Source organism: Cygnus atratus, chromosome 13, assembly GCF_013377495.2.
Source record: "Cygnus atratus isolate AKBS03 ecotype Queensland, Australia chromosome 13, CAtr_DNAZoo_HiC_assembly, whole genome shotgun sequence".
In the NCBI taxonomy this organism is placed as follows: Eukaryota; Metazoa; Chordata; class Aves; order Anseriformes; family Anatidae; genus Cygnus; species Cygnus atratus.
The window spans coordinates 3,843,144-3,865,968 of NC_066374.1; the positions used below are offsets into that span (position 1 = coordinate 3,843,144).

Consider the following 22,825-nt stretch of genomic DNA (forward strand, 5'->3'; position numbering starts at 1 on the left):
TCCTTAGATTCTTCTTACAAAGTAGAATCTTAGTTTTTCCACTATGTTCATGTCATAGTAGCATTGCCACTCAGATTTTTTTGAATTTTTAAGTCATGTTTGTCTAGCTTAAAACAGTTTAAAATATATTCATTGTTTCCGTTAACATGTCCCTAGTGCTTTGTCAAAAAGGCTGGACCTGTGTGTTTGCTTTCTTTTTTTTAAACACAATGTTTAATAAAACTACATCTTTTTTTAATTTTCTTTGATATTCCCCGTGTGGAACCAAATGTTTGGGCAATAATTGTGTTTCTCCTATAGGTATGTATTAATCGGGACTTACCATCTCTTCTTTCAGGCTTGCTGGACTAGTGTGAGATCTGTAGGTAACTTGAAGTTTTGCTTGTATTTTGACAGTGAAAGCAAGTTGAATACATTGGTGCAGAAACTCCATGACTTCTTGGCTCACTCATCGGAAGAATCTGAGGACGCAAATTCTCCTCCAGCATCATCTAAAAACAAAACCATAGGTAAAAAGACATTTTTGTTTTCAGTTTGAACATACATATGGTTTTGAAGTCAAATAGCTTTGGTTGTGATTTCATTATATCACACTTCGCTGGGGCAATTATGCCAAGTCCTAATGTGATTTAATCAAGTGGCGGTATCTTGATAAATATGTCTAGCCTTTGATGCAATATTTCGTTCAGTTATGAACGTTTTCTTGTGAACGTTCAGTTATGAACGTGAATAGAGCTGATACTGGTGGTGTATTCTACCTTCTGTGAAACATGAGAAGGCAAACATGCACGTGTTTGCTGTGGTAGGGGTTCCGTGTTCAGTTTTCCTCAAGGTTTAAGGGCAGTATTTTATTTCTTCTGCTGAAGTAAAGCTTTTGTGGTGCACGTAGTAGAGGAAGAAGTTCTTAAGGTTATGCTTCCGTAATTACTTAAAAACTATTTCTACATTTAATCTGGAAACATTAGAAAACAAAAAAAACAGAGTGCTATAGTATGTCAAATTTGGTGTTAGAAATTTTTACTTACAAGTTGGAAATTAGTAACAAATTGTAAATGTTTTATTTTGGTTACAGTCATTAAAAAAAAAAGTGAAACTATTTCATAACAGTACCAAGTACAGTTTGTTTCCAAATTTAACTGGGACTGGGTACAGGTACACAACTTTTCAGACTCTGCTGTTCCATGAGCTAAAAATTGTGCTGAAATGATAGGGTGCAGGAGAATGAGAGTGTATTGGCTGTGCTATGGAGTTTATTTTCAAACTGTTGTCACAAGTAATAAACCTGTGTGTGCAGCTTTTCATTCAGTATTTCATCTTGAGAGTCTACTGCCATGTGGTGCTATCTGCCTTGTGTCAACGTCCGATTAAATGTTAACATTGGAGAAAGTATCCCACGAATAATTTCTTAAACAGAAGAATAAATTAAACTGATGGAGATGTACATATTTCCAAGTGAGATTTAGCTGTGGAGCATACTGTTTTGAAAGAAATCTTTTCCCTTTATCCACTGTGGTTATGAAGTAGAATGTGGCTACTTGCCTCAAAATACAAATTTACTTTGAGACAGAGGTACGCTGACTAATTAATAGCAGACATGCGTCAGTGTTGTTTTTGAGATTTTATTCTTTAAAGAGAGAACATATTAAAGTTGAAAAGTCAAGAATTAAATATTAGGAAATGCCAGAATTAACTGTGCAAAGTTACCTCCCCTTCCAGCTTTCTGTGCATAATTTTAATGTCTCTAGGAACTACACTATATGTATATATGTGTATATTTTTTTACCACAGAATGCTTATTCAGTGTAAATACTGGACAAGATTGGGGCCAAATCAGTTGTTCATAGTCAGGGATCTCATTGTGTTCCAGAATTTGGAGGATATATAAATTATTAACTGGAGTGTTGTAAGGAGAGAGATGATGATGATGATGATGATTGTTAGCTGTGGCTCAAGGAAGCTGGAGCATGTCCTTGCCACACACACAGGTCAATTGAACACAGGTCAATTGAATTATGAAAGAGTTGCCCGTTGAGCACTTGATCTTGTGCACTGCCGTGGAGTTAACTGTACTGTAATGCTTAGGTTGTAGGAGTAATAAGTGAAATTACACTGATATGACCCTGATTCTGGCTTTTCTTAATTTTTGAGCACTTGATTTTACAGCCTTAATAATGTTTCTTTATCCTCTCTGCATTCGAATCGGATGTCTCCATCTACATTGCGTGGGTGCCAGCAGGAGGATCACTGAGAGCGTAGGAGAGACTGACTTCCTGCTCTTGTTTCAAGTGACCAGCCCTGGAGCAGCAGTCACAGGGGAAATCCTGTGCTCCCCTAGCCCTGGAGTGGATGGAGCATGTGCAGTTTGGTCAGCGCTAGGAGCTGGGAGGGGGTGCAGCATGCTCGGTCATAATGCGGGGATGGCGCATGTACAGTCCGCTCACATGTAGAAGCTGAGATGAGGGAGCATGTTCAGTTGCTTTCGGGAACAGCGCACGGGCAGTCAGAAGGCAGAATCTGCAGACTTTATCTACCAGAATTGAAAAAACTTGTACTAAGCATATACAAACTGTGTTATCTTCAATAGATTTAGTACTTGGGCAAAACTGGTCAAAAGTAGAAGTGACGCAGGGTCCCATCTCCAAAGGAAATGGAACCCTTCTGCCAGATTTCAGGTTCTCCCCTCAAAATGGGGGAAAGCCACTAATATTCCATACAGGAGATTTTATGTATTTAAAGGGGGCAGGGGCAGAAGCTTTGTTTATCTGTTTTGATACCCCTCTCCAGCTTTGCATGCAGAAATGGCCGGATAATTTAGGCTAAATTGTTTGGCAACATTTTAGCCAAAGTCAAATACTCAGCATGAAATTTTCTATTTATTTATTTAATATAAATTACTATAGTTTTATTTTTTCCCCAAGAGTAAAGGATCAGGAAATAGTAAGTTGCGATGCCAGCAGTCTCATGCTATTATCACAAATGGTAATGATACTCATCCTGTAATTACACTATCACTATACTTGCATGTTTCTTAGTAGTGCATTTATTAAAATAGTGCTATTACTATGTTTTTGAGCAACTTTGTATGAGTATCATTAAACCACTGAACTAGAAACTCCCCTCCATCACCAGGACTGGTGGATGGAACAGGTAGTCAAAAGTTACCTGTCTTTAGGTTTTATATTCCACAGGTACTAAGATCAAGAAATGAGAATTCTCTATCATACACTGATTTTTGTGTGCAGTTCCATGATCCTAGACTTGAGATGGTGTTTTTAATGTCAAAATGTGTAAGAAAAATACTTAACTTCTTAGAGTTTTAAAAAAACATACACCGACTCTATTATCCTTGCATATACAGTTGCACTCTCATTTCTTCAACAATGGGAAGGCTCTCTTTCAGCCCAGCAGCAACTTAAAAAACTGAAAGTAATTCCTGTATGGTTTCTGTGAAATTTATGCCATGCAGTCAGCTGTTTTGCTGTTGTGCAAAGTTCTGTGGAAGTTACACAGTCATCTTTATTCACGCTGATGAAATATAAACGACACTATGAGATGCAATCTGAAGAACTGCTAATATTTCTTGCATTTCAGTGGATTCCTTTCCTTTCTCTCTGTAGGTGAAAGTAGAGAACCTGAGAGCAGTCCAACATCAATGGAGAACAACAGAGAAGAGGTAGGAATAAAAATGCTTTTGAATTTTAATTGTGTGACTAGTACAGAATGTATGGTGTGTAGGAAACAGAGTTCACTTGGTTGCTGTTTACAATAAATGCTTAAAGAATGTTGTCAGAACCATATGCAGAAAATACTCTGTCTGCTGAATAGAAACTTTAGTTGTAAAATATTATAAAATAAATTTAAAAGTAAATTTAAAATTCTGAATGATAATGTGATTTAGGCATATGCAAGCCATCTTGCTTCTCCCTCATCCCCATCTTTAAGTTATTGAAATACACAAGTTTACTTGGATGATTTCACTGTTTTTTCTGATGTACAATAATTCCTGGGTAAAATGTCTCTAATGCACTTCAGAGAATTAATTTATGCTTACCTAAAGCGTGCAGTTGCGTTTTTGCTAGGAAACACAGTGTTGTTAATTTATTCAGACCGAGTGTATTGCAAAGTGACTTCTTTTTAAAGAAATTCAGTTAATATTTTTCTCCTTAATTCTGTTCTTTGAATTGTTTGTAAACAGACTCCTATTTAATTTTTGCTTAAAAGAATTGGTCTCCCTTGTTTACGCTCGCACCATATTACTCAGATAACAATAGATGCTCATAGAGCTGTGTAAGCTACTGCAGCACTGAGGTGCTGTGAGGAATCCCAGTGACTTGTATAAAAAGTGAAAATGTGCAGCAGTACGGAGACAGGTGTGTGTGCTCAGTGTCGTTTTACACTGTGAGGTGAGTTAGACCATTCTTCTGTGCGTTGATCATGGAAGAGTTAACGTTGCAGTGAAGATGCACAGACTTAGAGGCCCCAGACCTGTTTGTGATTCAGAATGGTCATTGATCTGACCTGTTCTTTTCCCTGCTCCAGAAAGCTGAGGACTTGCAGCACATTGGTGGGAGCTGACAAATGCAAGGGCAAAATTTCCTCAGTTTCATGGAGAGAGTGCTTGAAATGTGCAGTGTCTTTCTCTGAATGTCTCAATTTACAACAGCACTTTCTCTTAATTTCTTTCAAGATATATGGTTAGCGAGGTTTGTGAGCATTAGATTAGTGACTTAGAGTTTGGTTACACCTATTTTAAAACATGTTTGTAAAGGAATTACGACTCCTTGGAGTCTTAAGTCTGCTTAAACTAAATGTATGGGTTTTGGTTAACCGAACTGGCTTGAGTATTGAAATTGTGTCACTTTTTATTAATGCTTCTGTTGATCTCTTTTATTTTGTAAGAGCCGGTGACTTCTGAGATGTTTCAGTGGTGTTTGAGTTAATGTAAGAAGCTCGTTTTGTTGACAGGTGTCATGGTCATAATGCAGTGACTTTTTTTTTTTTCTTGTTTTTAGGGCAGCAGCTCTTCAGAAAGAACGAAATCCTTAGGATCATCACGTTCAAAAAGGTTGGTTCGGAAAATAAAAGGAAATAAATTACTTTCAATCATGTGAAAGTGTTGCCAAGTCTTTGTACTAGGCCAGGTGCTTTTGGTGTATACCAGTTTAGGTCCACTAAGTTAACAGAGTTCTGGTAAAACAAATGCCTTATAGCACATTTACAATTCCAATAGTCTTTCAGGGTCAAGAAGCTAAGATCATAAAGCTAAATTTTTTTATTTATAACGAGATGACAAGATTATCCTGCAGCTTCAGGCTCTTCAGGACAAAGGTGCTTATACAATTACTTCACTCTTGCTCTTTCAACACATGGGATTCTCCCAAAAACATAAGCTAGGGCATACAGAAAAAAAGCTTTATGTACCTTATGAAGAGACTGTAGAATCAAAATGTGCTAATAAGTTGTCCTGTGCAGCAGCTGCCATTTGCTGCATCTCTGCATAATCCCTTTTTGCTCTTTGATATAAAAAAAGTATGGAGTTAACTGTTTACAGTTTGAAGAAGACAAATTATATGTGACCTAAATAACAGCAGGCTTATTCTAATAGAACTCCTCATTTTTTTACTCTCAGCTGATGCTCATTCAGGTTATGTCCTTCATGATTTTTTCCTTCGTGATTTTTTTTATTATCCTAGTATGCTGTGTAGATAGGTGAGCTCTTCCAAGTGCACAATTTGAACATCTTCCTTCTTAGTGCTCTTAACTTAAGTGGTATATATCTCTTTTCAGTCTCATATTTATCCAAGTTTGTTTATTGTATCATATCTGCTGGAATTAAATAACACTATTCATTCTCCCTTTTTGTATTTGGCTTGATTCTGTATTTGCAAGTGTGGTTTCATATTTGACTTTAATTTCTCCCTCATCTTCTGAATGCAGTCTCCTGACAAACTTTTTTGTTTATATAATTTTGGGAGTTTTGTTTTTGCTTCCTGTCTATCATTAAATGTAGTGTCCCTCATACACTTAACACACTGTGCCTGATACTGAGAAAAACAGCATCCTGCACTGACCTAAGTAGTCTTTATTACCTTCAGTAATGCTCAGGTATTACTGAAAATTATTGAAATTACGCTCATTTTTTTCCTGCCCTGACATAGTGTATTCCTTCATGTTAAGGTGTTAGTTCTGAGTTACTTTTGTGTGAAATTCTGGAGACTGATCTCTATATTCAACAGTCAGCTTTTTAATTTGTTTCTGCATTTCCTTTATTTCATTGCAAATGTCTCTTCTGCCAAGCTGCTTTTTGTCATTTGCTAATATCTGTGTGTTCTCTTTGGGCTGCCTCTTAAACTTGAAACCATGTATAATATTTCTGAGTAGACATCCACTTGGGTTTCATTCTGGCTTTTTTTTGTATTTATAAAAATGTGACTTCCTGTATACCTTTTTAAAAGCACGTGAAACACTGATATGACCAAAAAATCATACAGCAAATAATGTGAAACAAAAATCCTTTATTAGTATATCTTTCTATTTCGCATAGGAGAGAAGAGTTCCTTGTCCTAATAAGAAAATTACTATACAGCTTACTTACTATAATAACTCAGAGCATCCCCCCTTGTGTTTTAAATGAATTAAAATAGAGGTTTCCCCAATTAGCATGGTATTCTCCTTGCAAAGTGCAAGGCCTACCTGTGTCACATTATGTACTATTTGTCACAGCATGGGTTTTTTTTCTGTCTATGCAGGAAACCTACAATTGTAACAAAATATGTCGGATCAGATGATGAACAAATCTTAGATGAGACTGTAAATGAAGATAATTCAAATGAAAACTCAGAAAATGATGTTGATATGAAAAGCTTGCCTAAAGGTAGTTCATGTCTTTCTTTGTATCTGAATTCAGCAAATTAGCGAAGATTATGATGCAGCGTAAATATTTAATTAGAATGCACAAGTATTAGTAAAATACCTCTCCTAGGTCCTGTTGGCTTTTATGTATAAACATACACATTCACATACGCGTGCAAACCCCTCTGCCCTACCCCTGCACCAACACTTAGAAAGTCCTGTGTCCAAGCACCTTTAATTTTGAACCCAGCATACTGTAATACGTGGATATACCAGGATGTGCTGATGGCTTAATTTCAGATGTCTATGGCCATGTGTACAAAACCACCATATAGCAGAGAAAATATTTCTGTTCTTGGGTAGAAGTCTCAAGCTCTGTCACTTGCAAGTCTTACTTATTTTACTGTTCTGTTTTTGGAGGTTATTGAGAAATAGATCAACAGAAGTAAAACTGAATGTGGGGGGAAAAATTTAATTGTTAGATCTATTTTTAAGCACCCTTTTAAATACTTGTTACTTTAAGCCTACATCCTGTTCTTCTTAACTATAGTGTGATTTTGGTTAATCTTCTCCATTTCTTACCTCTGAAAGTTACAGGAAACATTGGAGGTACTGCTACTGTTTACTCCATGAGTAGCAGTCATTAAAACAGTCACTTGAAAATTACTTTTTTCAGAATGTTGGATTATTTCCAGTGTCCTCGCACCAAAAGTATTAAAACTAAGCTCTAAGTAGGAAAGATGTTTTTTAATTCACATAATTTTGATTATTACTGTTCTTTGTTTAAATAAAAAGTGATTTTCTGAATTTTACTAGGGTGAAAAAAGGTTTTATTCTATTGTTCTTTTATTTATTACATGCTGAAATAGATTAACATGAGGGAAACTGGGTAGAAGGGGGAAGAGAGAGAGAAGAGTAGTTACTTTTAGGCTTCTACTAGATTTAAGTGACCTAACCCAAGCTCTTTAGTTGCAGCGTTGCACTGCAAATTCCTGTACTGAAAAATTCCCAGCAGTATGATAATCCACTTCTGCACATATCCCATCAGGGCAGAGAGCATACAACTTGCTCCTCATAGCCTGTTCAGTCTTTGGCTTTTGTCCTACAGTTACAAAATGGACATAGTTTGAAGTGTGTGGTGTTTAATTTTTTTGTGCTGTGAACACCTGTGCTTTTAAAACTGTCAACAAATTGCACTTTTTTTTAAAGATACTATGTTGGCATTTATTTAAACAAGACTCTTGCACTTCATTTGGATGTGTAATGGTTTCCAATTTCTAAATGGAATTATTCTAGGTACAGTGGTTGTACAGCCTGAGCCAGTGCTGAATGAAGACAAAGATGATTTTAAAGGGCCTGAATTTAGAAGCAGAAATACCGTTAAAATGAAACCTGAAGCTCCCAAAAAGCGTGGAGGTAAATACAATTTAAAACATTTATTAAAACGGGTTTAAATTGCTGCTTATGACCACATTTGGTACATCTAAAAATTGTTCATATTTCTAATAAATTATCCTAAAAATACCTCCACTCTTCTGGCTTTTTGTTCATTAAGGATTCTAGCTGGCTGAAATTAGCCTCCATTGCTGCCCCTGCAATGCAGCAGTGAAAGCTAAGATTAGCTCTCATTACACTTCTTATTTTCAGTAGCTATAGGATGCATCATTAGGTACTCCATATGGACCCTTCTTGCTTTGTATTGAGAACAGTTGCTTGCTTGCAAGCAGGTGTTAATGGTTCCTTTTTTAAGGAATTATGTTGGAACAGCATTGGTAAGGGAATGGTCACAGACTCACCAAGAAAATGATTGTGTTTGAGCAGGGGCACGTATAGACATAGCTACCAATCAGTGAGCTAACAAGAAAGCTGAAGCCTCTGAGAGAATTCAAAGGCTTTTTCTTGTTTATTTTTTTAAACTTGAGGGAAATTCCCCATTGGTGGGCCCTTCTAAAGATTATTTTTGAGAAGCTGCTTTGCTAGCTTGGTTTTTCATAACCTCTACTAAAACTCAGAAGAAGTTAGGTAGCTTCTAAGGATAACAAATTCCTCTCTCTCATATTTTTCCAAAACTTAAGGGGGTGAGGGGGGAGTTACGTACAAACTAGCCAATAAGAAGTCAGGTGTTTTCTTTAATACTTCTAGCAGTATCTTAGTTCACACATGAGCAGCAGTACCCAGGATCCCAATTTTTCCCATTGTGTCATATGAGATACTTACTCTCTTTTAAAGTCATTACAATTTTATAAGTATTATTTCTGTCATGTGGTTGAAGAGAAGTAAAACACAACTGCGAGGAAATTTGCTTGTGCATACGCAGGGGGCTCATGCATGTGTTTAATCACATTTTGAGCACTAATGCTTTCTCTAAATTATTTATCTTTGAAAATTCAGTTGTATTAATGGAAGACATCCTACTTAGCATGTAGGGAAATACTTTTTACATTTGTGTTTATAACAATTTATAAGAGGTCCAACGGAAATCTTCAGGGCTATAATATCAGAAAGCTAGGACTTCTGCTTGAGTTTTGTGGACTGTGTGCGCATCCTCAGGACAATTCATAACTTGCCCTTCCAGCTTTATTTTTCTGACCCTAGAGAATTTGGGGGCCCTCATTTGTGTATGTGGACTGGTTACTCATGTGCTGACGCCTTGCAGAAGATAATTATTTTGGAAGGAATAGCAAGAGTTTTAGACCATGCCTTTACCCAGGGCAAGCTCAGCTATATTTGTGTCACTGGTGGTAATCTTTGTATGGCTTATTTTTAAAGCTGTCCCATATATGTGTTAAGCTCCTGTTGACTTTGACTGAAATGGAATAGGTAGTGCCTTCTCCTTTGTTGTCCCCATTTCCAGAACAGGAAGAGTAACCAGGAGAGAGTTGTGGCTACAGCCTACCTCAAGAACAGCTGGATTAGGAATGTATCTAAACAGTTGTGCAGAAAAGATAGTGTAGATCCATTTATTCTGCACCTGCTGCATGCAGCAGGTTTAGTTAAATGACGTGGCCCTCTACCTTTCTCTTGCTGCCACAATGAGGTGCCTGGCCTGCGCACATGCAAGATCGATCATTACAGATTTAAGCAGGCAAGCATGTAGTCCCAGCTGCTCGACATCCTGAATTCTATGCACAGCATGAATACATAAACAATAACAAAAAAAAAATTAGGAAGAAAAAAAGCCAGTGCATCTTGTTTTTTGCAGACTGCATCGACACATTTTCATTAGGAGTTACGTGTCTAGTTTATGTTAGAAATATCAGTAGTAATGGAACTCTCTTGCCTTTCTAGCATCCAAATGGTCTTACCCAGTACTCTTAAAAGGCATTGTGTCAGTCCTTATTTGCAACTTTTGTGTCTGCAGAATGGTTATGGTTGTGTTTTTACTAACAAGCTCATAGTTAGGAATGTTTTTTTTAAGTAGTTTCTCAGTATTAATGAATAAATAGTTACTTCATTTCTTCGGACCTCCATCATTTGTAGTAGTAATGTGGTTTACAAAGGTTCGCCTCAAAAGTATCTTTTTTTTTTTCCTAGTGCTAACTTGCAGATTTTAGAAAGAAGGCAGTATTTTTTCCCCTCAAATTTGTAGAGAAGGTGGAAGTGACTTGGGACTTGACAGCAAATAGCTTGTTCTCCCTCCATTTCTTACACCCATTAAGGACAGTGATGTTTGAAAAAGTCTGGGTAGGCTGCTGTACTGCTTGATATAAGAGAAGGTGATCTATTTTTCCGAGTAGTACAATATGATGAATGTGTGTATTTGAGATTTGCCAGCAGCATTTGGAACAGGCACTTGAGCTTTTGAGGTCATATGGGATGTTTTGAAAATCTACAAGCTCTGCAGTACATGCGTGATTGCATGCATTGAAGTTAAAATCAACAAATCTTGCATTCATAATTTCAGACCTGGTATTTTCACTGAATTGTAAGGATATATTAGCTGTTCTCACTGGACTGTAATCTATTTCAGATTGTGCCTCAGGAGCTAATAGCTAGTAGCTTGTATTGTGTATATGTTCACTCAGTTCCTTGACATTGTTCTATTGGTGCTTGGTTCTTACTCTGTGTAGTAGTTATTTTTTTATTTATAGTCTGTACTCAGACTATAACCATTAAGTTAAATATTTGAGGCAATTTCCTTGTACTACTTACTGAACATGACAGCAAATGGCAAGTCGCAGTTAAGCGTGTATCAGACCTCTGTCTACTTGATCCCAAATTAAGTTTTTGACAGCATATTAATTTACTGTATAAGCATTCTCAAATGATTTTCCTCCTTGGAAGCATCATTGCTGTTGAAAAGAAAAGAGTCTCATAGTATTAATTAGTTGGTTTAATAGCCTGGCAGAGAGCAAGCCTTCCAACCCTAAGTTCACCGCCTTTGAAAGTGAGCTGAGGGATTAACGTAGAGATGCTTTCTTGACCAAATGTATATATGGCACCAGAGTGGTACAGAACTATTGGAACAGTCAGCAAGATGTTGAGAACATACGTATTACAGCAAAACTGTGCTTTAAAAACAAGAAATCAAGAAGGGAACAAAAACTGAAAGAAGATTTTTCAGTCATTGTTTATGAGCATTACATATACCATCTGTAATGGTTTCCAGTCTTTTTCATTGAGAAACTAAAGCTGTGTGGGAAAGAACCATCATAATACAAACCATGTTCATAAAATTCCATTTAAAGAATGAAAGAGGAAGGTTATACAGGATATCAGGGCTGCTTTTGAAAGATTTTTAGTGATGACTTGCATATTTAGGTGTTTTCTCAGGAGATGACCAGTTAATTCAAATTAGGTCTCCCAAAGGAAAAGATGTATCTTGATCCCAAGTGGAGTATAATAATTAGAGGAAAATTCTTTCAGTCTTTAACTGGTGAACAGTGCAGAAACATCTCTGACACTGAGTGGTAAAGAACGTAACAGGCCAAAATACTGTAAGAAAATGAAATAGATATATACAGATTTCTTTTAAAAAATTAATAAAAGGAATTAATGTGTGTTTTATAATCCTCTCTATAGAGGAAGGACTCCATGGAATTGTAAGCTGTACAGCTTGTGGGCAACAGGTGAACCATTTTCAAAAGGATTCAATCTATAGACATCCTACACTGAAAGTTCTTATTTGTAAGGTATGTGGTAAACAGTTCTACAGTTTGTACTGTTTGTTTTTGTTTGAGATGTCATATAAGTTGATTTGGGTGGGATTTTTGTGGGAGTAGTTCTTGGTTTTTAGCTTAAAAACCTTTCAGTCATCAACTGTTATAATTAAGGAAACTAAAGCAGAAAGCAACAAAAAATATTTTTGTATACCTCAGTTAAACTCATTGTGATTTCTTTGTAAGTTATTTTTACAGTTTTAAGACAAGAGTATTAGTGATTTTAAATGGTCTGTCTGGAATTTCTCCTACTTGTAATGTATTATAAGAACAAATTCAATTCTGGATCTCCTGGTAAAGAGCACTGTATGTAAAACAACATCAGAGCAACAAGTAGAAAGGTAGCTTCAAAGCCATCTCAGTTTCACTGACATACAGATCCAGGACTGTCATAATTTATGGCAACCTCTGTAATGATTACCTAGTCTATATCCCTAAGCTAACTTCTGGGTCTTCAGCTGCATAGCTTGTAGTGGCTTCAGTTAGGTTGTAAGTTGCCAGCAATGCAAGAGATGAGGAGCAGGGGAGGAAGAAACTGGCTTTGCCTCCTGTTGCGGAGACTTACGTTTGGATTTTCAAGGAGATAGTAGAGCTCTCTCTATTACATATCTCTATATCTGTAGAGATTCTGTATTTATAAAGATATCTCTGAAGATAAAGAGATAAAGGTTTGTGCATGTTTAGCATTCCCCTTCTCTCTTCCTGCTTCTCCCCCAGATCCCGATTAATGTTAGGCATTCGGCTGACATACTGTCTCAGACATGTCCATATAGTCTAATGTTCTGGCTCATTTCTTCTACTTATTCTGGCTTGTTTCTTTTATAAAGCATGCTTCAGGAAAATTAGCTTTCAGGATGACTGTTTTCAATCTCCATTAGAGTCCTAACTCTTGTTCCAAGACTTGAGAATCATTAATATGTAACTGTACATGTTCGTGTGATATGCGCAAGTATCCATTTCAGTTTTGAAACTTGTTTAGGTTGTTGGGTTTCCTAACAGCTCTTGACTGAGTTCTGCTAATTAATGATGTCATTTGTTGTTTCCCACAAATTTTCTGTATCTTTTCTTAATTGACCATAGCCATACGTTAATGTGTGAGAGAGGAATGGAAGTCCCTGACCTGCATATTCTGTGTCTTCCATATATTCTTTCCTCCTGCTTAGGTAAAAAGCCCTAGACTTTTCAGTTTTATTTTAGAGACTATTTTCCTTTGACTTTAAGTATACTGCCAAGAGTCTAAACATCAGCTTATATTGTTGGCTTTTTTTGGTGTTTGAGTGGTGTATAACTCTGTATTCCAGATTAAGGGGCATCATCACTTCAGGTGTGGAAGTCTCTTCTGGATTCTGAATTCACTGGGTGTAAGGGCAGAATTTAGCTGATAGCTTGTATTAATCCCTAGAAGTAGAAGTAGTCCTTCAAGTTTAGGAGAACTTCCTTTACCAATGACTGGAAAACGACTTGAAAATTTGGTTTAAAAACTTCAGCACCTGAAGCCATTGCTACTGCTAGCTGAGTTGCTTGTATTATTTTCCTGTTGTTACCAGTTTTTCAATTAAAATGCTTATCTGCACCTGGAAATTGAAGCCTTCGATGTTAACATCGGGATGAATACTGAAGACCTTTTAATTTAAAATCTTATGGGATCGATCAATAAATAACATAGAGCTGAAAACTAATTTTTGTAGGATTAAGTGTATCAGGGAGACGTGGGTTTTTTTTACTGTGTTGTTGATGTCCCTAGAATGTAGGCAGAAAATCTTTCCTAAATTGGAAGACAAACATTCAGTTCATGTTCTAGAATATGCAAATATGCAGCCATCAAACAAAAGCCTGTTACATAACTTTCAAATAAACTTGGAGCTATCTAAATAAGTCATGATTTAGAACCTGTTGTACCTATGATTTTTTTTCTTTTTAGATTAATAACAAACATTAAAGGGTAGAATGCTGAATACCTTTCAGTTGGTGCTTTTAATGGTTTGCTCCTAGTGCATGTTGAAATCATATGGCTTACTGGAGTGCATTTGAGATTGAATGAAAAATTCCTTGTTTTGTCTTTCGTTATAGACTTGCTACAAGTATTACATGAGTGATGACATAAGCCGTGATTCAGATGGAATGGATGAACAGTGTAGGTAGGTATATAGAAACGGAATAAACACCCCCAGCTCTTGTTTTCTTTCTCTTGCATTAATGAAGTTATTGACGGATAAAGACTAGTACAAAAGAGCTTTAATTAACAGTTGTTTCTTACCAAGAGGGTTTTTGTAAATATTTCACTGTTGCTTTTAATAATGAACAAGAAAACATTTTATAAAGATGTAGTAGTAAACACTTGTAAGACAACACATTTTTAACTAAATAGCATCTACCATACAAATACTTTAATTCAAAGCTGGGGATAAAATATGACATTTTAAGCCTTGTGAGACACAGTAACTGTATTTTTCCAGATGCATCTCCCACTTTTGATATAAAGTATTTTTATTGTCTACCTGCCAAATATTTAAATGAGTAATCCAGTCAAAATTGTGCAGTTTGTGCTGTTCGTGAGCTTTCATATCAGTCACTTTTCAGGTCTTCATTGAAGACCATACAATCTATATGTAGATGATTTTTTTTCCTATGAATGTGCACTAGTAATACACCAGCTAAGTCTAGAAAGAGATTTAAGCTGATTATTTTGCTCTAAAACAGAAGAGAAAAACTTTCTTAATTCTCATAAGGAATGTGGAAAATCAAATTTAATTAGTTTTGTTTTTGCGATTAAGATGGGTGCTGAAAGTGTTTGGATATTTCTGGCCCTTTCAGCTTTTTGAACTGTTAGTTGAACACTTCAATATCCTGACTTTCTAATTCAGTTGAATGCTTTTCAGTCATGCTTTTCTTAATGTTTATCACCTGAATTTTTAAAGTGTAGATTCATTATCAAATAGTGAAAGATATGCAAACTTCTCAAATATGTGGCCTTGATTATATGGAGATAAGACTTTAATATTTCTAATGTCTCGTTTCAGGTGGTGTGCTGAAGGTGGAAACTTGATTTGCTGTGACTTTTGCCATAACGCCTTCTGTAAAAAGTGCATTTTGCGCAACCTGGGTCGAAAGGAGCTATCAACTATAATGGATGAAAATAATCAGTGGCACTGCTATATTTGCCATCCAGAGCCTCTGTTGGACTTGGTCACTGCTTGTGACAGTGTCTTTGAAAACTTGGAACAGTTACTGCAGCAAAACAAAAAAAAGATCAAAGTGGAAAGTGAAAAAAGTAAAATATACGACCACACAGTCAAATTTTCTCCAAAGAGAAATAATTCAAATTGCAATGGTGAAGAAAAAAAACTAGATGATTCATATTCAGGTTCACTGACATACTCTTACAAAGCACTGATGGTGCCAAAAGACATGCTTAAAAAAACAAAAAAACTAGTTGAGACTACAGCAAATATGAATTCTAGCTTTGTAAGCTTTTTGAAAAAGGCTGCAGAAAATTTAGAAATAAGCCCAGCTATGCAGCTTCGTCAGCTAAAAGCTTTTAAATCTGTGCTGGGTGACATCAAAAAATGTCACCTGGCACTAGAAGAAGGTCTGAACCTGGAGATTCAAGCTTTGGATATTAAAATCAAAGAGAAAAATACCAAAGAGAAAAAAACTGATGTTAGATCAGAAAAAAATGAGGTGAAGAAAGATGAAGGAAAGGAACATGCGGCATTAGAAGAGGATGACACTGTAAAGAAGCAGGAAGAAGTTGCATCAGAACAGCCTGACAATGAGCCAATGGATCAAAGTGTTCCAACAATGGAACAAACAGATAACAAACGTGCAACTGGTGAAGAGAAAAAGTCTGGCACAAATGAAGAACCTCAGTATGAACCTAATAGTACAGAGGCTTTAGACATGGATATAGTGTCTGTTCCCTCATCCGTTCCTGAAGATATTTTTGAGACTCTAGAATCTGCTATGGAAATTCAGACTACAGCGGATGAGCAAGGCAGTGGAAATGCAGGAACAGATCACGAGACTCTAAATTCAAATACGAAATTGAACACTCCTTTGAAAGATACCAAAAGTGGAACTAAGTTAAAAGCTTCAGCTAAGGGAACAAAGGAACTGGTTGTAAAACTGACTCCAGTTTCCCTTTCGGAGTCTCCAGTTAAAGATGAAGACAGCAGTCTCGAGAAGGGAAGTAAGGATGTTGATGCATTACCTACAACAGAAAACTGTGACTCTGTAAAACAAAATCATAATGCTGGCAGTGAGCGTTCCACAGAGAATGAAACCATTTCACCTGCAGAGGAATCTGATCTCAGGAGATCACCCCGTGTGAAGACCACGCCTCTGAGGCGCCAAACAGACATGAATCCTTTAACGTCAAATTCAGAAGAAGATAGCAATGACACGTGTAATGAAAAACGTAAGAGAAAATCATCAAAACAACCAAGGAGGAAAAAAGATAAAAGAAACTCTTCTGAGAGTACTGTTGATGGTCCTAGCCCTAATAAGCTTTCTAAATCAAAAAAGCCAGATATATTAGATAATAGCTCAGATTCTGATGAGATGCCAGCTGTTCTTAAAGAAGTAGCTATGATGAGTCGCAGTTCTTCGGATATTGATAGCAATGGCGAAGCACTAGCAAATGATCAGAAGCCTTTAAATGTTCTGAAGAAAGAACCAGTAAAGGATGAAAATGGAAAACGAAAAAGAAAAAGTTCCAGTTCTGGTTCAGATTTAGATGCTAAAAGGGGCAAATCTGCCAAAAATTCTGCTGTTGCAAAAAAGAAACGACAGAACTATTCAGATTCTTCAAACTATGATTCTGAGTTAGAAAAAGAGATAAAAAGCTTGAGTAAAATTGAGTCTGCAAAAAAAGCTAAGAAAAAATACTTCAGAAAAGATGACAGTTATGATTCCTCTGAGGAAGAGCAGAGGAAGAAAGTTAGCAAGAGAAAGACAAATCTGAAGAAACAGAGAGGTAAATCTTCTGAAGATGATGCTGCTGAAAAGTCACCCCCAGAGAAGGAGATTAATCATTCTTCTGAAGATAAAAAAATTAGTGTGGGGTTGGATGTTAAGGAAGAGGTAAACACAGACTTGGAAGAAAAAGCTGTAAAGGGAAAGCAAGATGTGTCTTCTGATGTTGAGAAGTCTTTACTGGAGAAAGAGGAGAGCTCTCCTAAAGGTGCAAAGCTAAGTGAAGTTAAGAAAAACAAGGATTTGAAGAAAAAAAAGGCACAGGAAGATTCCTCTTCAGAGAGTGCTGAGAAACATGCAAAGAAAGAACAAAACTTGGATTCTCCAAAAGAGAAATTCAAGAACAAAAAAAGATTAGAAAGAAAAGAGAAGAAATCTGAAAATTTGAAAAAGAAAAGCTTCAAGAAAGAACATGATGATTCCTCTTCTGATGTTGAAAAGTCGTCCCCAGAGAAAGGAAGTTGCAATTCTTCTGAAAATGATAAAACTAAAAATGAAACAATGGCTAAAGAAAAGAAAAGGAGGAATTTAAGAGAGAGAGGATCTAAAAGAGAACAGATTGATTTGTCTTCCGATGCTGAGAAATCTCCTCTGAAAGAGGAGAGTTCTTCTGAAGATGCTGTGCGGAATAAAAACCAAAGTGAAACTAAAGAAAAGAAAAAAATAAGTCACAAAAAGAAAATCACCAAGAAAGAACAGAATGACTCATCCTCTTCTGATGAGGAATCTTATGAAGACAATAAGAAAAAGATTAAAAGAGGGTCAGTGAAAGAAAGTAAAAAGAATAACTTAAAAGAGAAAAAGAAAATGTCAAAAAAGGTTGTTGTCACTTCTTCATCCTCATCTGATAAGGAAGAAAATGATGAGCAGAATTCAACAGGTGATGGAAGCAGTGATGAGCAGAAAATTATGCCAGTGACTGAAAATTTAATGCTGTCTGCTGGCACAGGATTTTGTCAGTCATCAGGTGTGCAAAGATTTTCATCTACGCCTATTATTAACATATGAATGGAGGAAATTGTAAGAGTTGGGTAACGGTTTACTAATCTAGCAGTGAAAATATTCATAAGCAAACATTGAGAAGTTTGTAGCCAGTTACGTTTTCTGATGCTGATTTTAGAAGCACCATTAAAATTTATTGTGTTGTTTGTCACTTCTGGAGTAAAGGATGTCAGTGGGTATCTTCAGGAAATGGAGAGACTTGAGAAGCTGTAGTCATAGTCTAATCCCAGCAGGTATTTCCTTGCGGCATAGCTTTCAAAAGCCTGTCTATTCTCTATGGTTGCCTCAGTACCGTTTAGCAGAAGCTAGTTTTAAGCAAGTAGGTATCTATTGAACTGCAATGACATTTGGTTATGCAGTGGAGATGACTCAAACTTGTGGCATTAGAGTATACGTGTTAAAAACCATGTAGATTGTTCCTCATGAGAACCATGGGGCATTAGAGCACCTGTTAACAGAAGTGTCACCAATTAATGTTTTCATAGCAGGTTTAATAGTAATAATTGTTTTTTTCCTGCCAAGATAAACTGCTTCTTCACCAATGTCTAATGTCTTTAGGAAATTAATAGAAATACAGAACTGCTGGATTTGAGTGCTTGGCTTTAGAGAACATGAAAAGGAAGGGTAGTTTTCATGTTGCTGGACACCACGGGTGTTTTTAGGAAATTAATTTGCAACTAAAAAAAAAGAAATCTTTTTGTTATTTTGATTACAGCGACAGGGAAGATGTTTTCTATTTGCTTCTGATGATGTTTCATAGAACTTTCTGTACGTGACTTTACTGTAACTGTTGGCTCAGATACTTCCAGTCATTGGTGAAACTGCAGCTAAACAACCAATAAAACAGCAATATATTTGTGAAGATAGCAGAAGGGACATTGTGGCCTTTTGGCTTTCCCGGAAAGCCTCTGTAGACAGACACTTCTAAGTATTACTGCTGAGTGCAAAGGGAGTTTATTTTTGTGAGGATATTTTCTAGGGAGAGACAAATTAAAATTTTATACATAAAACATTATGTTCTTTTTTTCCTACCAACTTGACGCCCACCCATTTCTTCATGGGGTTATGTTGCAATTTAGTTTCTGGGAAGCTGTTAATTTTTAAAGATGCAACGGGTGCATTTCATATGCTTCTTTGGATTTATGACCCTGTAAAAAAGCAAAGCTTGATTAATGGTATTTTGCATCATTGTAGAATAACAGATGGAAAATAACTTTCTTAATCTGCATATTATACTGTCCTGTACTGAGCTTGTTTTTCAAGGTCTTCTGATGGAGTAAGTTCAGTTGAATCTCTGCATATAGTACTGGGATTTTCAGGGATTTTCCTTGACAGCTACCAAAATGGTAATTCCCCAATGACACCACTGCTGAGCAAGATTGCAAATAGTGAACTCTTTGCATAGTAATGGACTAACACTCCTGTAGATACACAATTGATTGTACTCTGACAGTAACCTATATGCAGAAGTTCTCATCATCGCTGGATCATCAAGTAGGCTGAGGGTTTACAGCTTACAAATGAGAAAAATGAGACGGTGATGTGGGATGACTGATAGGAGAGTTAGTCTGAGAGGGAACTGAGTGGTTTAGCCTGGAGAGTCAATGCTAAAGCTGGGGAATCTTCACTGCTGCCTTCTGACTTCCCTATGGGTGGTATAGAGAAGGCTGAGCCAGATGCACAGCAAAAGGATGGGAGGCTAGATACAAGTTGCATGCAGCAAAGAAAATTCCAATTAGACACTAAGTTCTTCACATGGAGGATGGGCAAAGCCTGAAAGTGGTTGCCCTGTCAAATTCTGGAATCCCCAACCTTGTAAGTACTCAAGACTTGACAAAGCCCAGAGAAAGTTGGTCTTGCTTTGCAGTTAGCTCTGCTTTGAGGAGGGAGTTGGAGGGGATGATGTTCAGAGGTCTCCTCCAACCTCGTTTGTTGTATCGTTCTATGAGAAGCCAACTTGATTATATTGCTTTTTGAGGAGGCAAGCTTGCACTTACTCTCAGTTTACTTCTGTGTTTGAACAAGCTCAAGTTGTCGAGTGAATGAGACTTAGAATCCATTTTAACCAGCAGGATACTTCTATTTATCCAAGCCTGAGATTGAGGGACTTCTCTGATCACCTCTTAACCAGATGTCTGACAGGACCGTGTAGTACTAATTCCAGGACAAGGGTGTGTTGAAACAACTCAGAGCAAGCCTTTTGCAGCCTAATTTTGGTCTGCTCCCAACAGATAGAAATGCACTGTAGAAATGAACAAGGGGACCTCAGCTGATTAGGATGTTAAGGTCTCTTTTTTTTCCGAATGCTTAATATTACTATCCTGAAGATTTGACTTGTGTGCAGATCAGAGAAAAGAAAGTGGGAGGGCCTGGGAGTGTGCAAAAAATAGTGCGCTATCTGAATTTCTTTCGGTTCAGCTAGGAAAGTGCGGAGGAACAAGGAGGTGTCCTGTTATGCTAGTCTTTCCCAGTTTGTGTTGCATTCAGTGTCCTGTGCTGTTACTTTTGACATGCTTTCCATCCGAGATGATAACCGTGTTGTACAACTGAGTTTTGATATTTACTGTAAGGATAATGTTTATTTTTCAAAATAAGTCTTCACAAATACACAGCAAATGTATGTGCATTGTCTTTGATAGAAAGGAAAAACAGGCAAGGATTATTGTTCTCAGATAATTCTTAATTATCTGGCAAGGCAGATGAGAGGTTTAGTAAGTGATTCTGCATTATAGTATATATTCTATATAGTATATATATTCTTTTCAGCTTCTGCAAATTCAGTGGCAGAGCTCCTGAAATGGAGCTAGTAACTTCTTACAGTTCAGAAATGAAGTTCTGCAACTGGAGTCTTCAATATTTATATGTTTTAGTGTAAAAACAATAAATAAATTCATAGTATATAATAAGGAAACAATTGCATGTTGTGTGTAGTAGCAAAAATAACATGGACAAAAGGGCTACTTGAAAAGCTAGAAAAGCTAGGTACTTGTACTAATAAAAGTACTTATTTGTATTGTCCAGATAGCTTTTTGGTTATATAGTGAAAAAGTTGTGGTGTTAACAAGCTATTTTTACATGGGAATTCTTGATCATAGAATTACAGAATGGTTTGGGTTGAAAGGGACCTTGAAGATGCTCTAGTTCCAGCCTGGCTACTATGGGATACCTTGATGGAGATAATAGTTCATGTGCTGTGTTGTTTATTGCTGCTTTTACGTGTATCAAGTGTTTTCTTATTTTGTTTGTTTCCCCTTCCTCCCCCAGGAGATGAGGGAGACCCTAAATCAAGGGCTGTTCCAATGGAGGAGGAGGAAGATGATGATGATGACGATCCTGAGAATAGGTATGATTCCATCCATAAGGACTTAAAAAAGATTATAACACACCCTAGGCGTGGGCGCAAACCGGCGCAACGGAAGAGCAAGCAGGTTGTAAAAACCAGGACTGCCTGCCTTGTAAAGACTCGCTCACAGGCTTCCCGCAAGTTTGAACAAGGGGCCAGAAAACAGAGGCCAAAATCCAGAAATGCAAAGAAAGTATTTAGAAGTGTTAGCTAACACACCTTGCATAGGGTGTGTTATAAATGCACTGCAGCACTGTCCATTTTATGTTCCCATTGAAAAATGTGGGTTTTGTGACAAGTGTTTTCATTCAGGCATGTCTAAAACCTACTTCTGACAAATGTAAATTTCAGCTAGTGAGTAGAAGGTAAAAATTTGCATCTGTGCAATATGCAGTGCTGAGATCTTTACAGATTGCACTTGGTTATTGCTTTTGTCTAATTTACCTTTTTTTATTTGAAACGTCTTTTCTCAATAAAGAGAAAACTGTGGAGAAAGCAGTATTACAGATACTTTCAGCTGTTAGTTAAAATGAGTTTTTAATCCATTAAAGAAAAACTGAAGTCACTAATGTGTTAGCTAAGGACCTGATTCTACAAGCACTTGTGCATAGAGTATCAAAGAGACTCAGTATGCATATAAATTTTTAGTCTTGCATAAGTGTTCTCAGATTTGTGGCTTATGTATTGCTTCAGTTTGAGTTCAATAAAAACAAATCTATGTAAGATACAGTTAGTTTGTTAAGACGTCATATTTTACCAATACCATTGTAGGTATCAAAATTAGCCTGGCTAGAAAATGTAAAAGCTTCATTTCCTAACGAGTGAATGCACAACATAAAGTATTGATCAGTTATGAGCTAGAGTTTGATTTTTGAACTTACTGTAGTTAGACTAAAGAGCTGTTCAACAAATTTTTATACAGTATTTCAGAAACTGATTTTTTTTGCCATATAGCATGTATGGGACCAGCTTTGTAGCTTTGCACAATTGCTGATGGAGTCTTTTTCTGCTTCTGAGCCTTACTAGTTTGGAACATGGTATCTTTGTTTCACGGAGTTGTATCTTTTGGTATATGGCTGAAGTAAATTTTACAAACACTGGTTTATATCCTTTACGGACCTCAGTTTGGCATCAAAATGGTGCTGATGATGTAGTTTCAGTCATCAAATTTAATCAATTTAACTTTTAAAGAAAGATGCTCTTTAGGGTCTTGACAGCACAGGGTCATAAGCAGAACATGTAAGCAATGGTAATACAAGTTTTTTTTAAATGATGCTTTAATTTCAGTCCTGTTTTGATTTTTTTTTCTTTTTTGCTTGTTTCTTAAGTGTTCCTGGTGGATAACTAAGCCAATACACTTTGTCAAAGTTCAGTGTTCACAGTACAAATGTTACTGACAGACCTTCACCATTAGTTGAAGAGTTAACCCAACTGATAACGAACAAATCAGTAATATCAAATTAGGTTCTAAAAATCAGTTTCTGTAATTTCTTTT

At 36.6% G+C, this 22,825-nt stretch overlaps 1 protein-coding gene across 10 annotated transcripts in view; it reads left to right on the top strand.

Moving 5' to 3' along the window:
* ATRX (ATRX chromatin remodeler) overlaps positions 1–22,825 on the top strand; it is an 86,279-nt gene that overhangs the window by 10,133 nt on the left and 53,321 nt on the right. For 3 of the 10 annotated variants that reach the window (XM_035541804.2, XM_035541802.2, XM_035541803.2), the window contains exons 2-10: positions 397–509; positions 3,618–3,673; positions 5,013–5,065; positions 6,750–6,874; positions 8,149–8,268; positions 11,875–11,984; positions 14,082–14,149; positions 15,032–17,952; positions 21,252–21,330. In XM_035541804.2, coding sequence (XP_035397697.1) covers positions 397–509; positions 3,618–3,673; positions 5,013–5,065; positions 6,750–6,874; positions 8,149–8,268; positions 11,875–11,984; positions 14,082–14,149; positions 15,032–17,952; positions 21,252–21,330 — 3,645 coding nt within the window. Of the gene's footprint in view, positions 1–396; positions 510–2,233; positions 2,366–3,617; positions 3,674–5,012; positions 5,066–6,749; positions 6,875–8,148; positions 8,269–11,874; positions 11,985–14,081; positions 14,150–15,031; positions 17,953–21,251; positions 21,331–22,825 lie in introns of all 10 variants that reach the window. The other 7 variants (XM_035541809.2, XM_035541815.2, XM_035541805.2 and 4 more) reach the window with 4 other exon arrangements.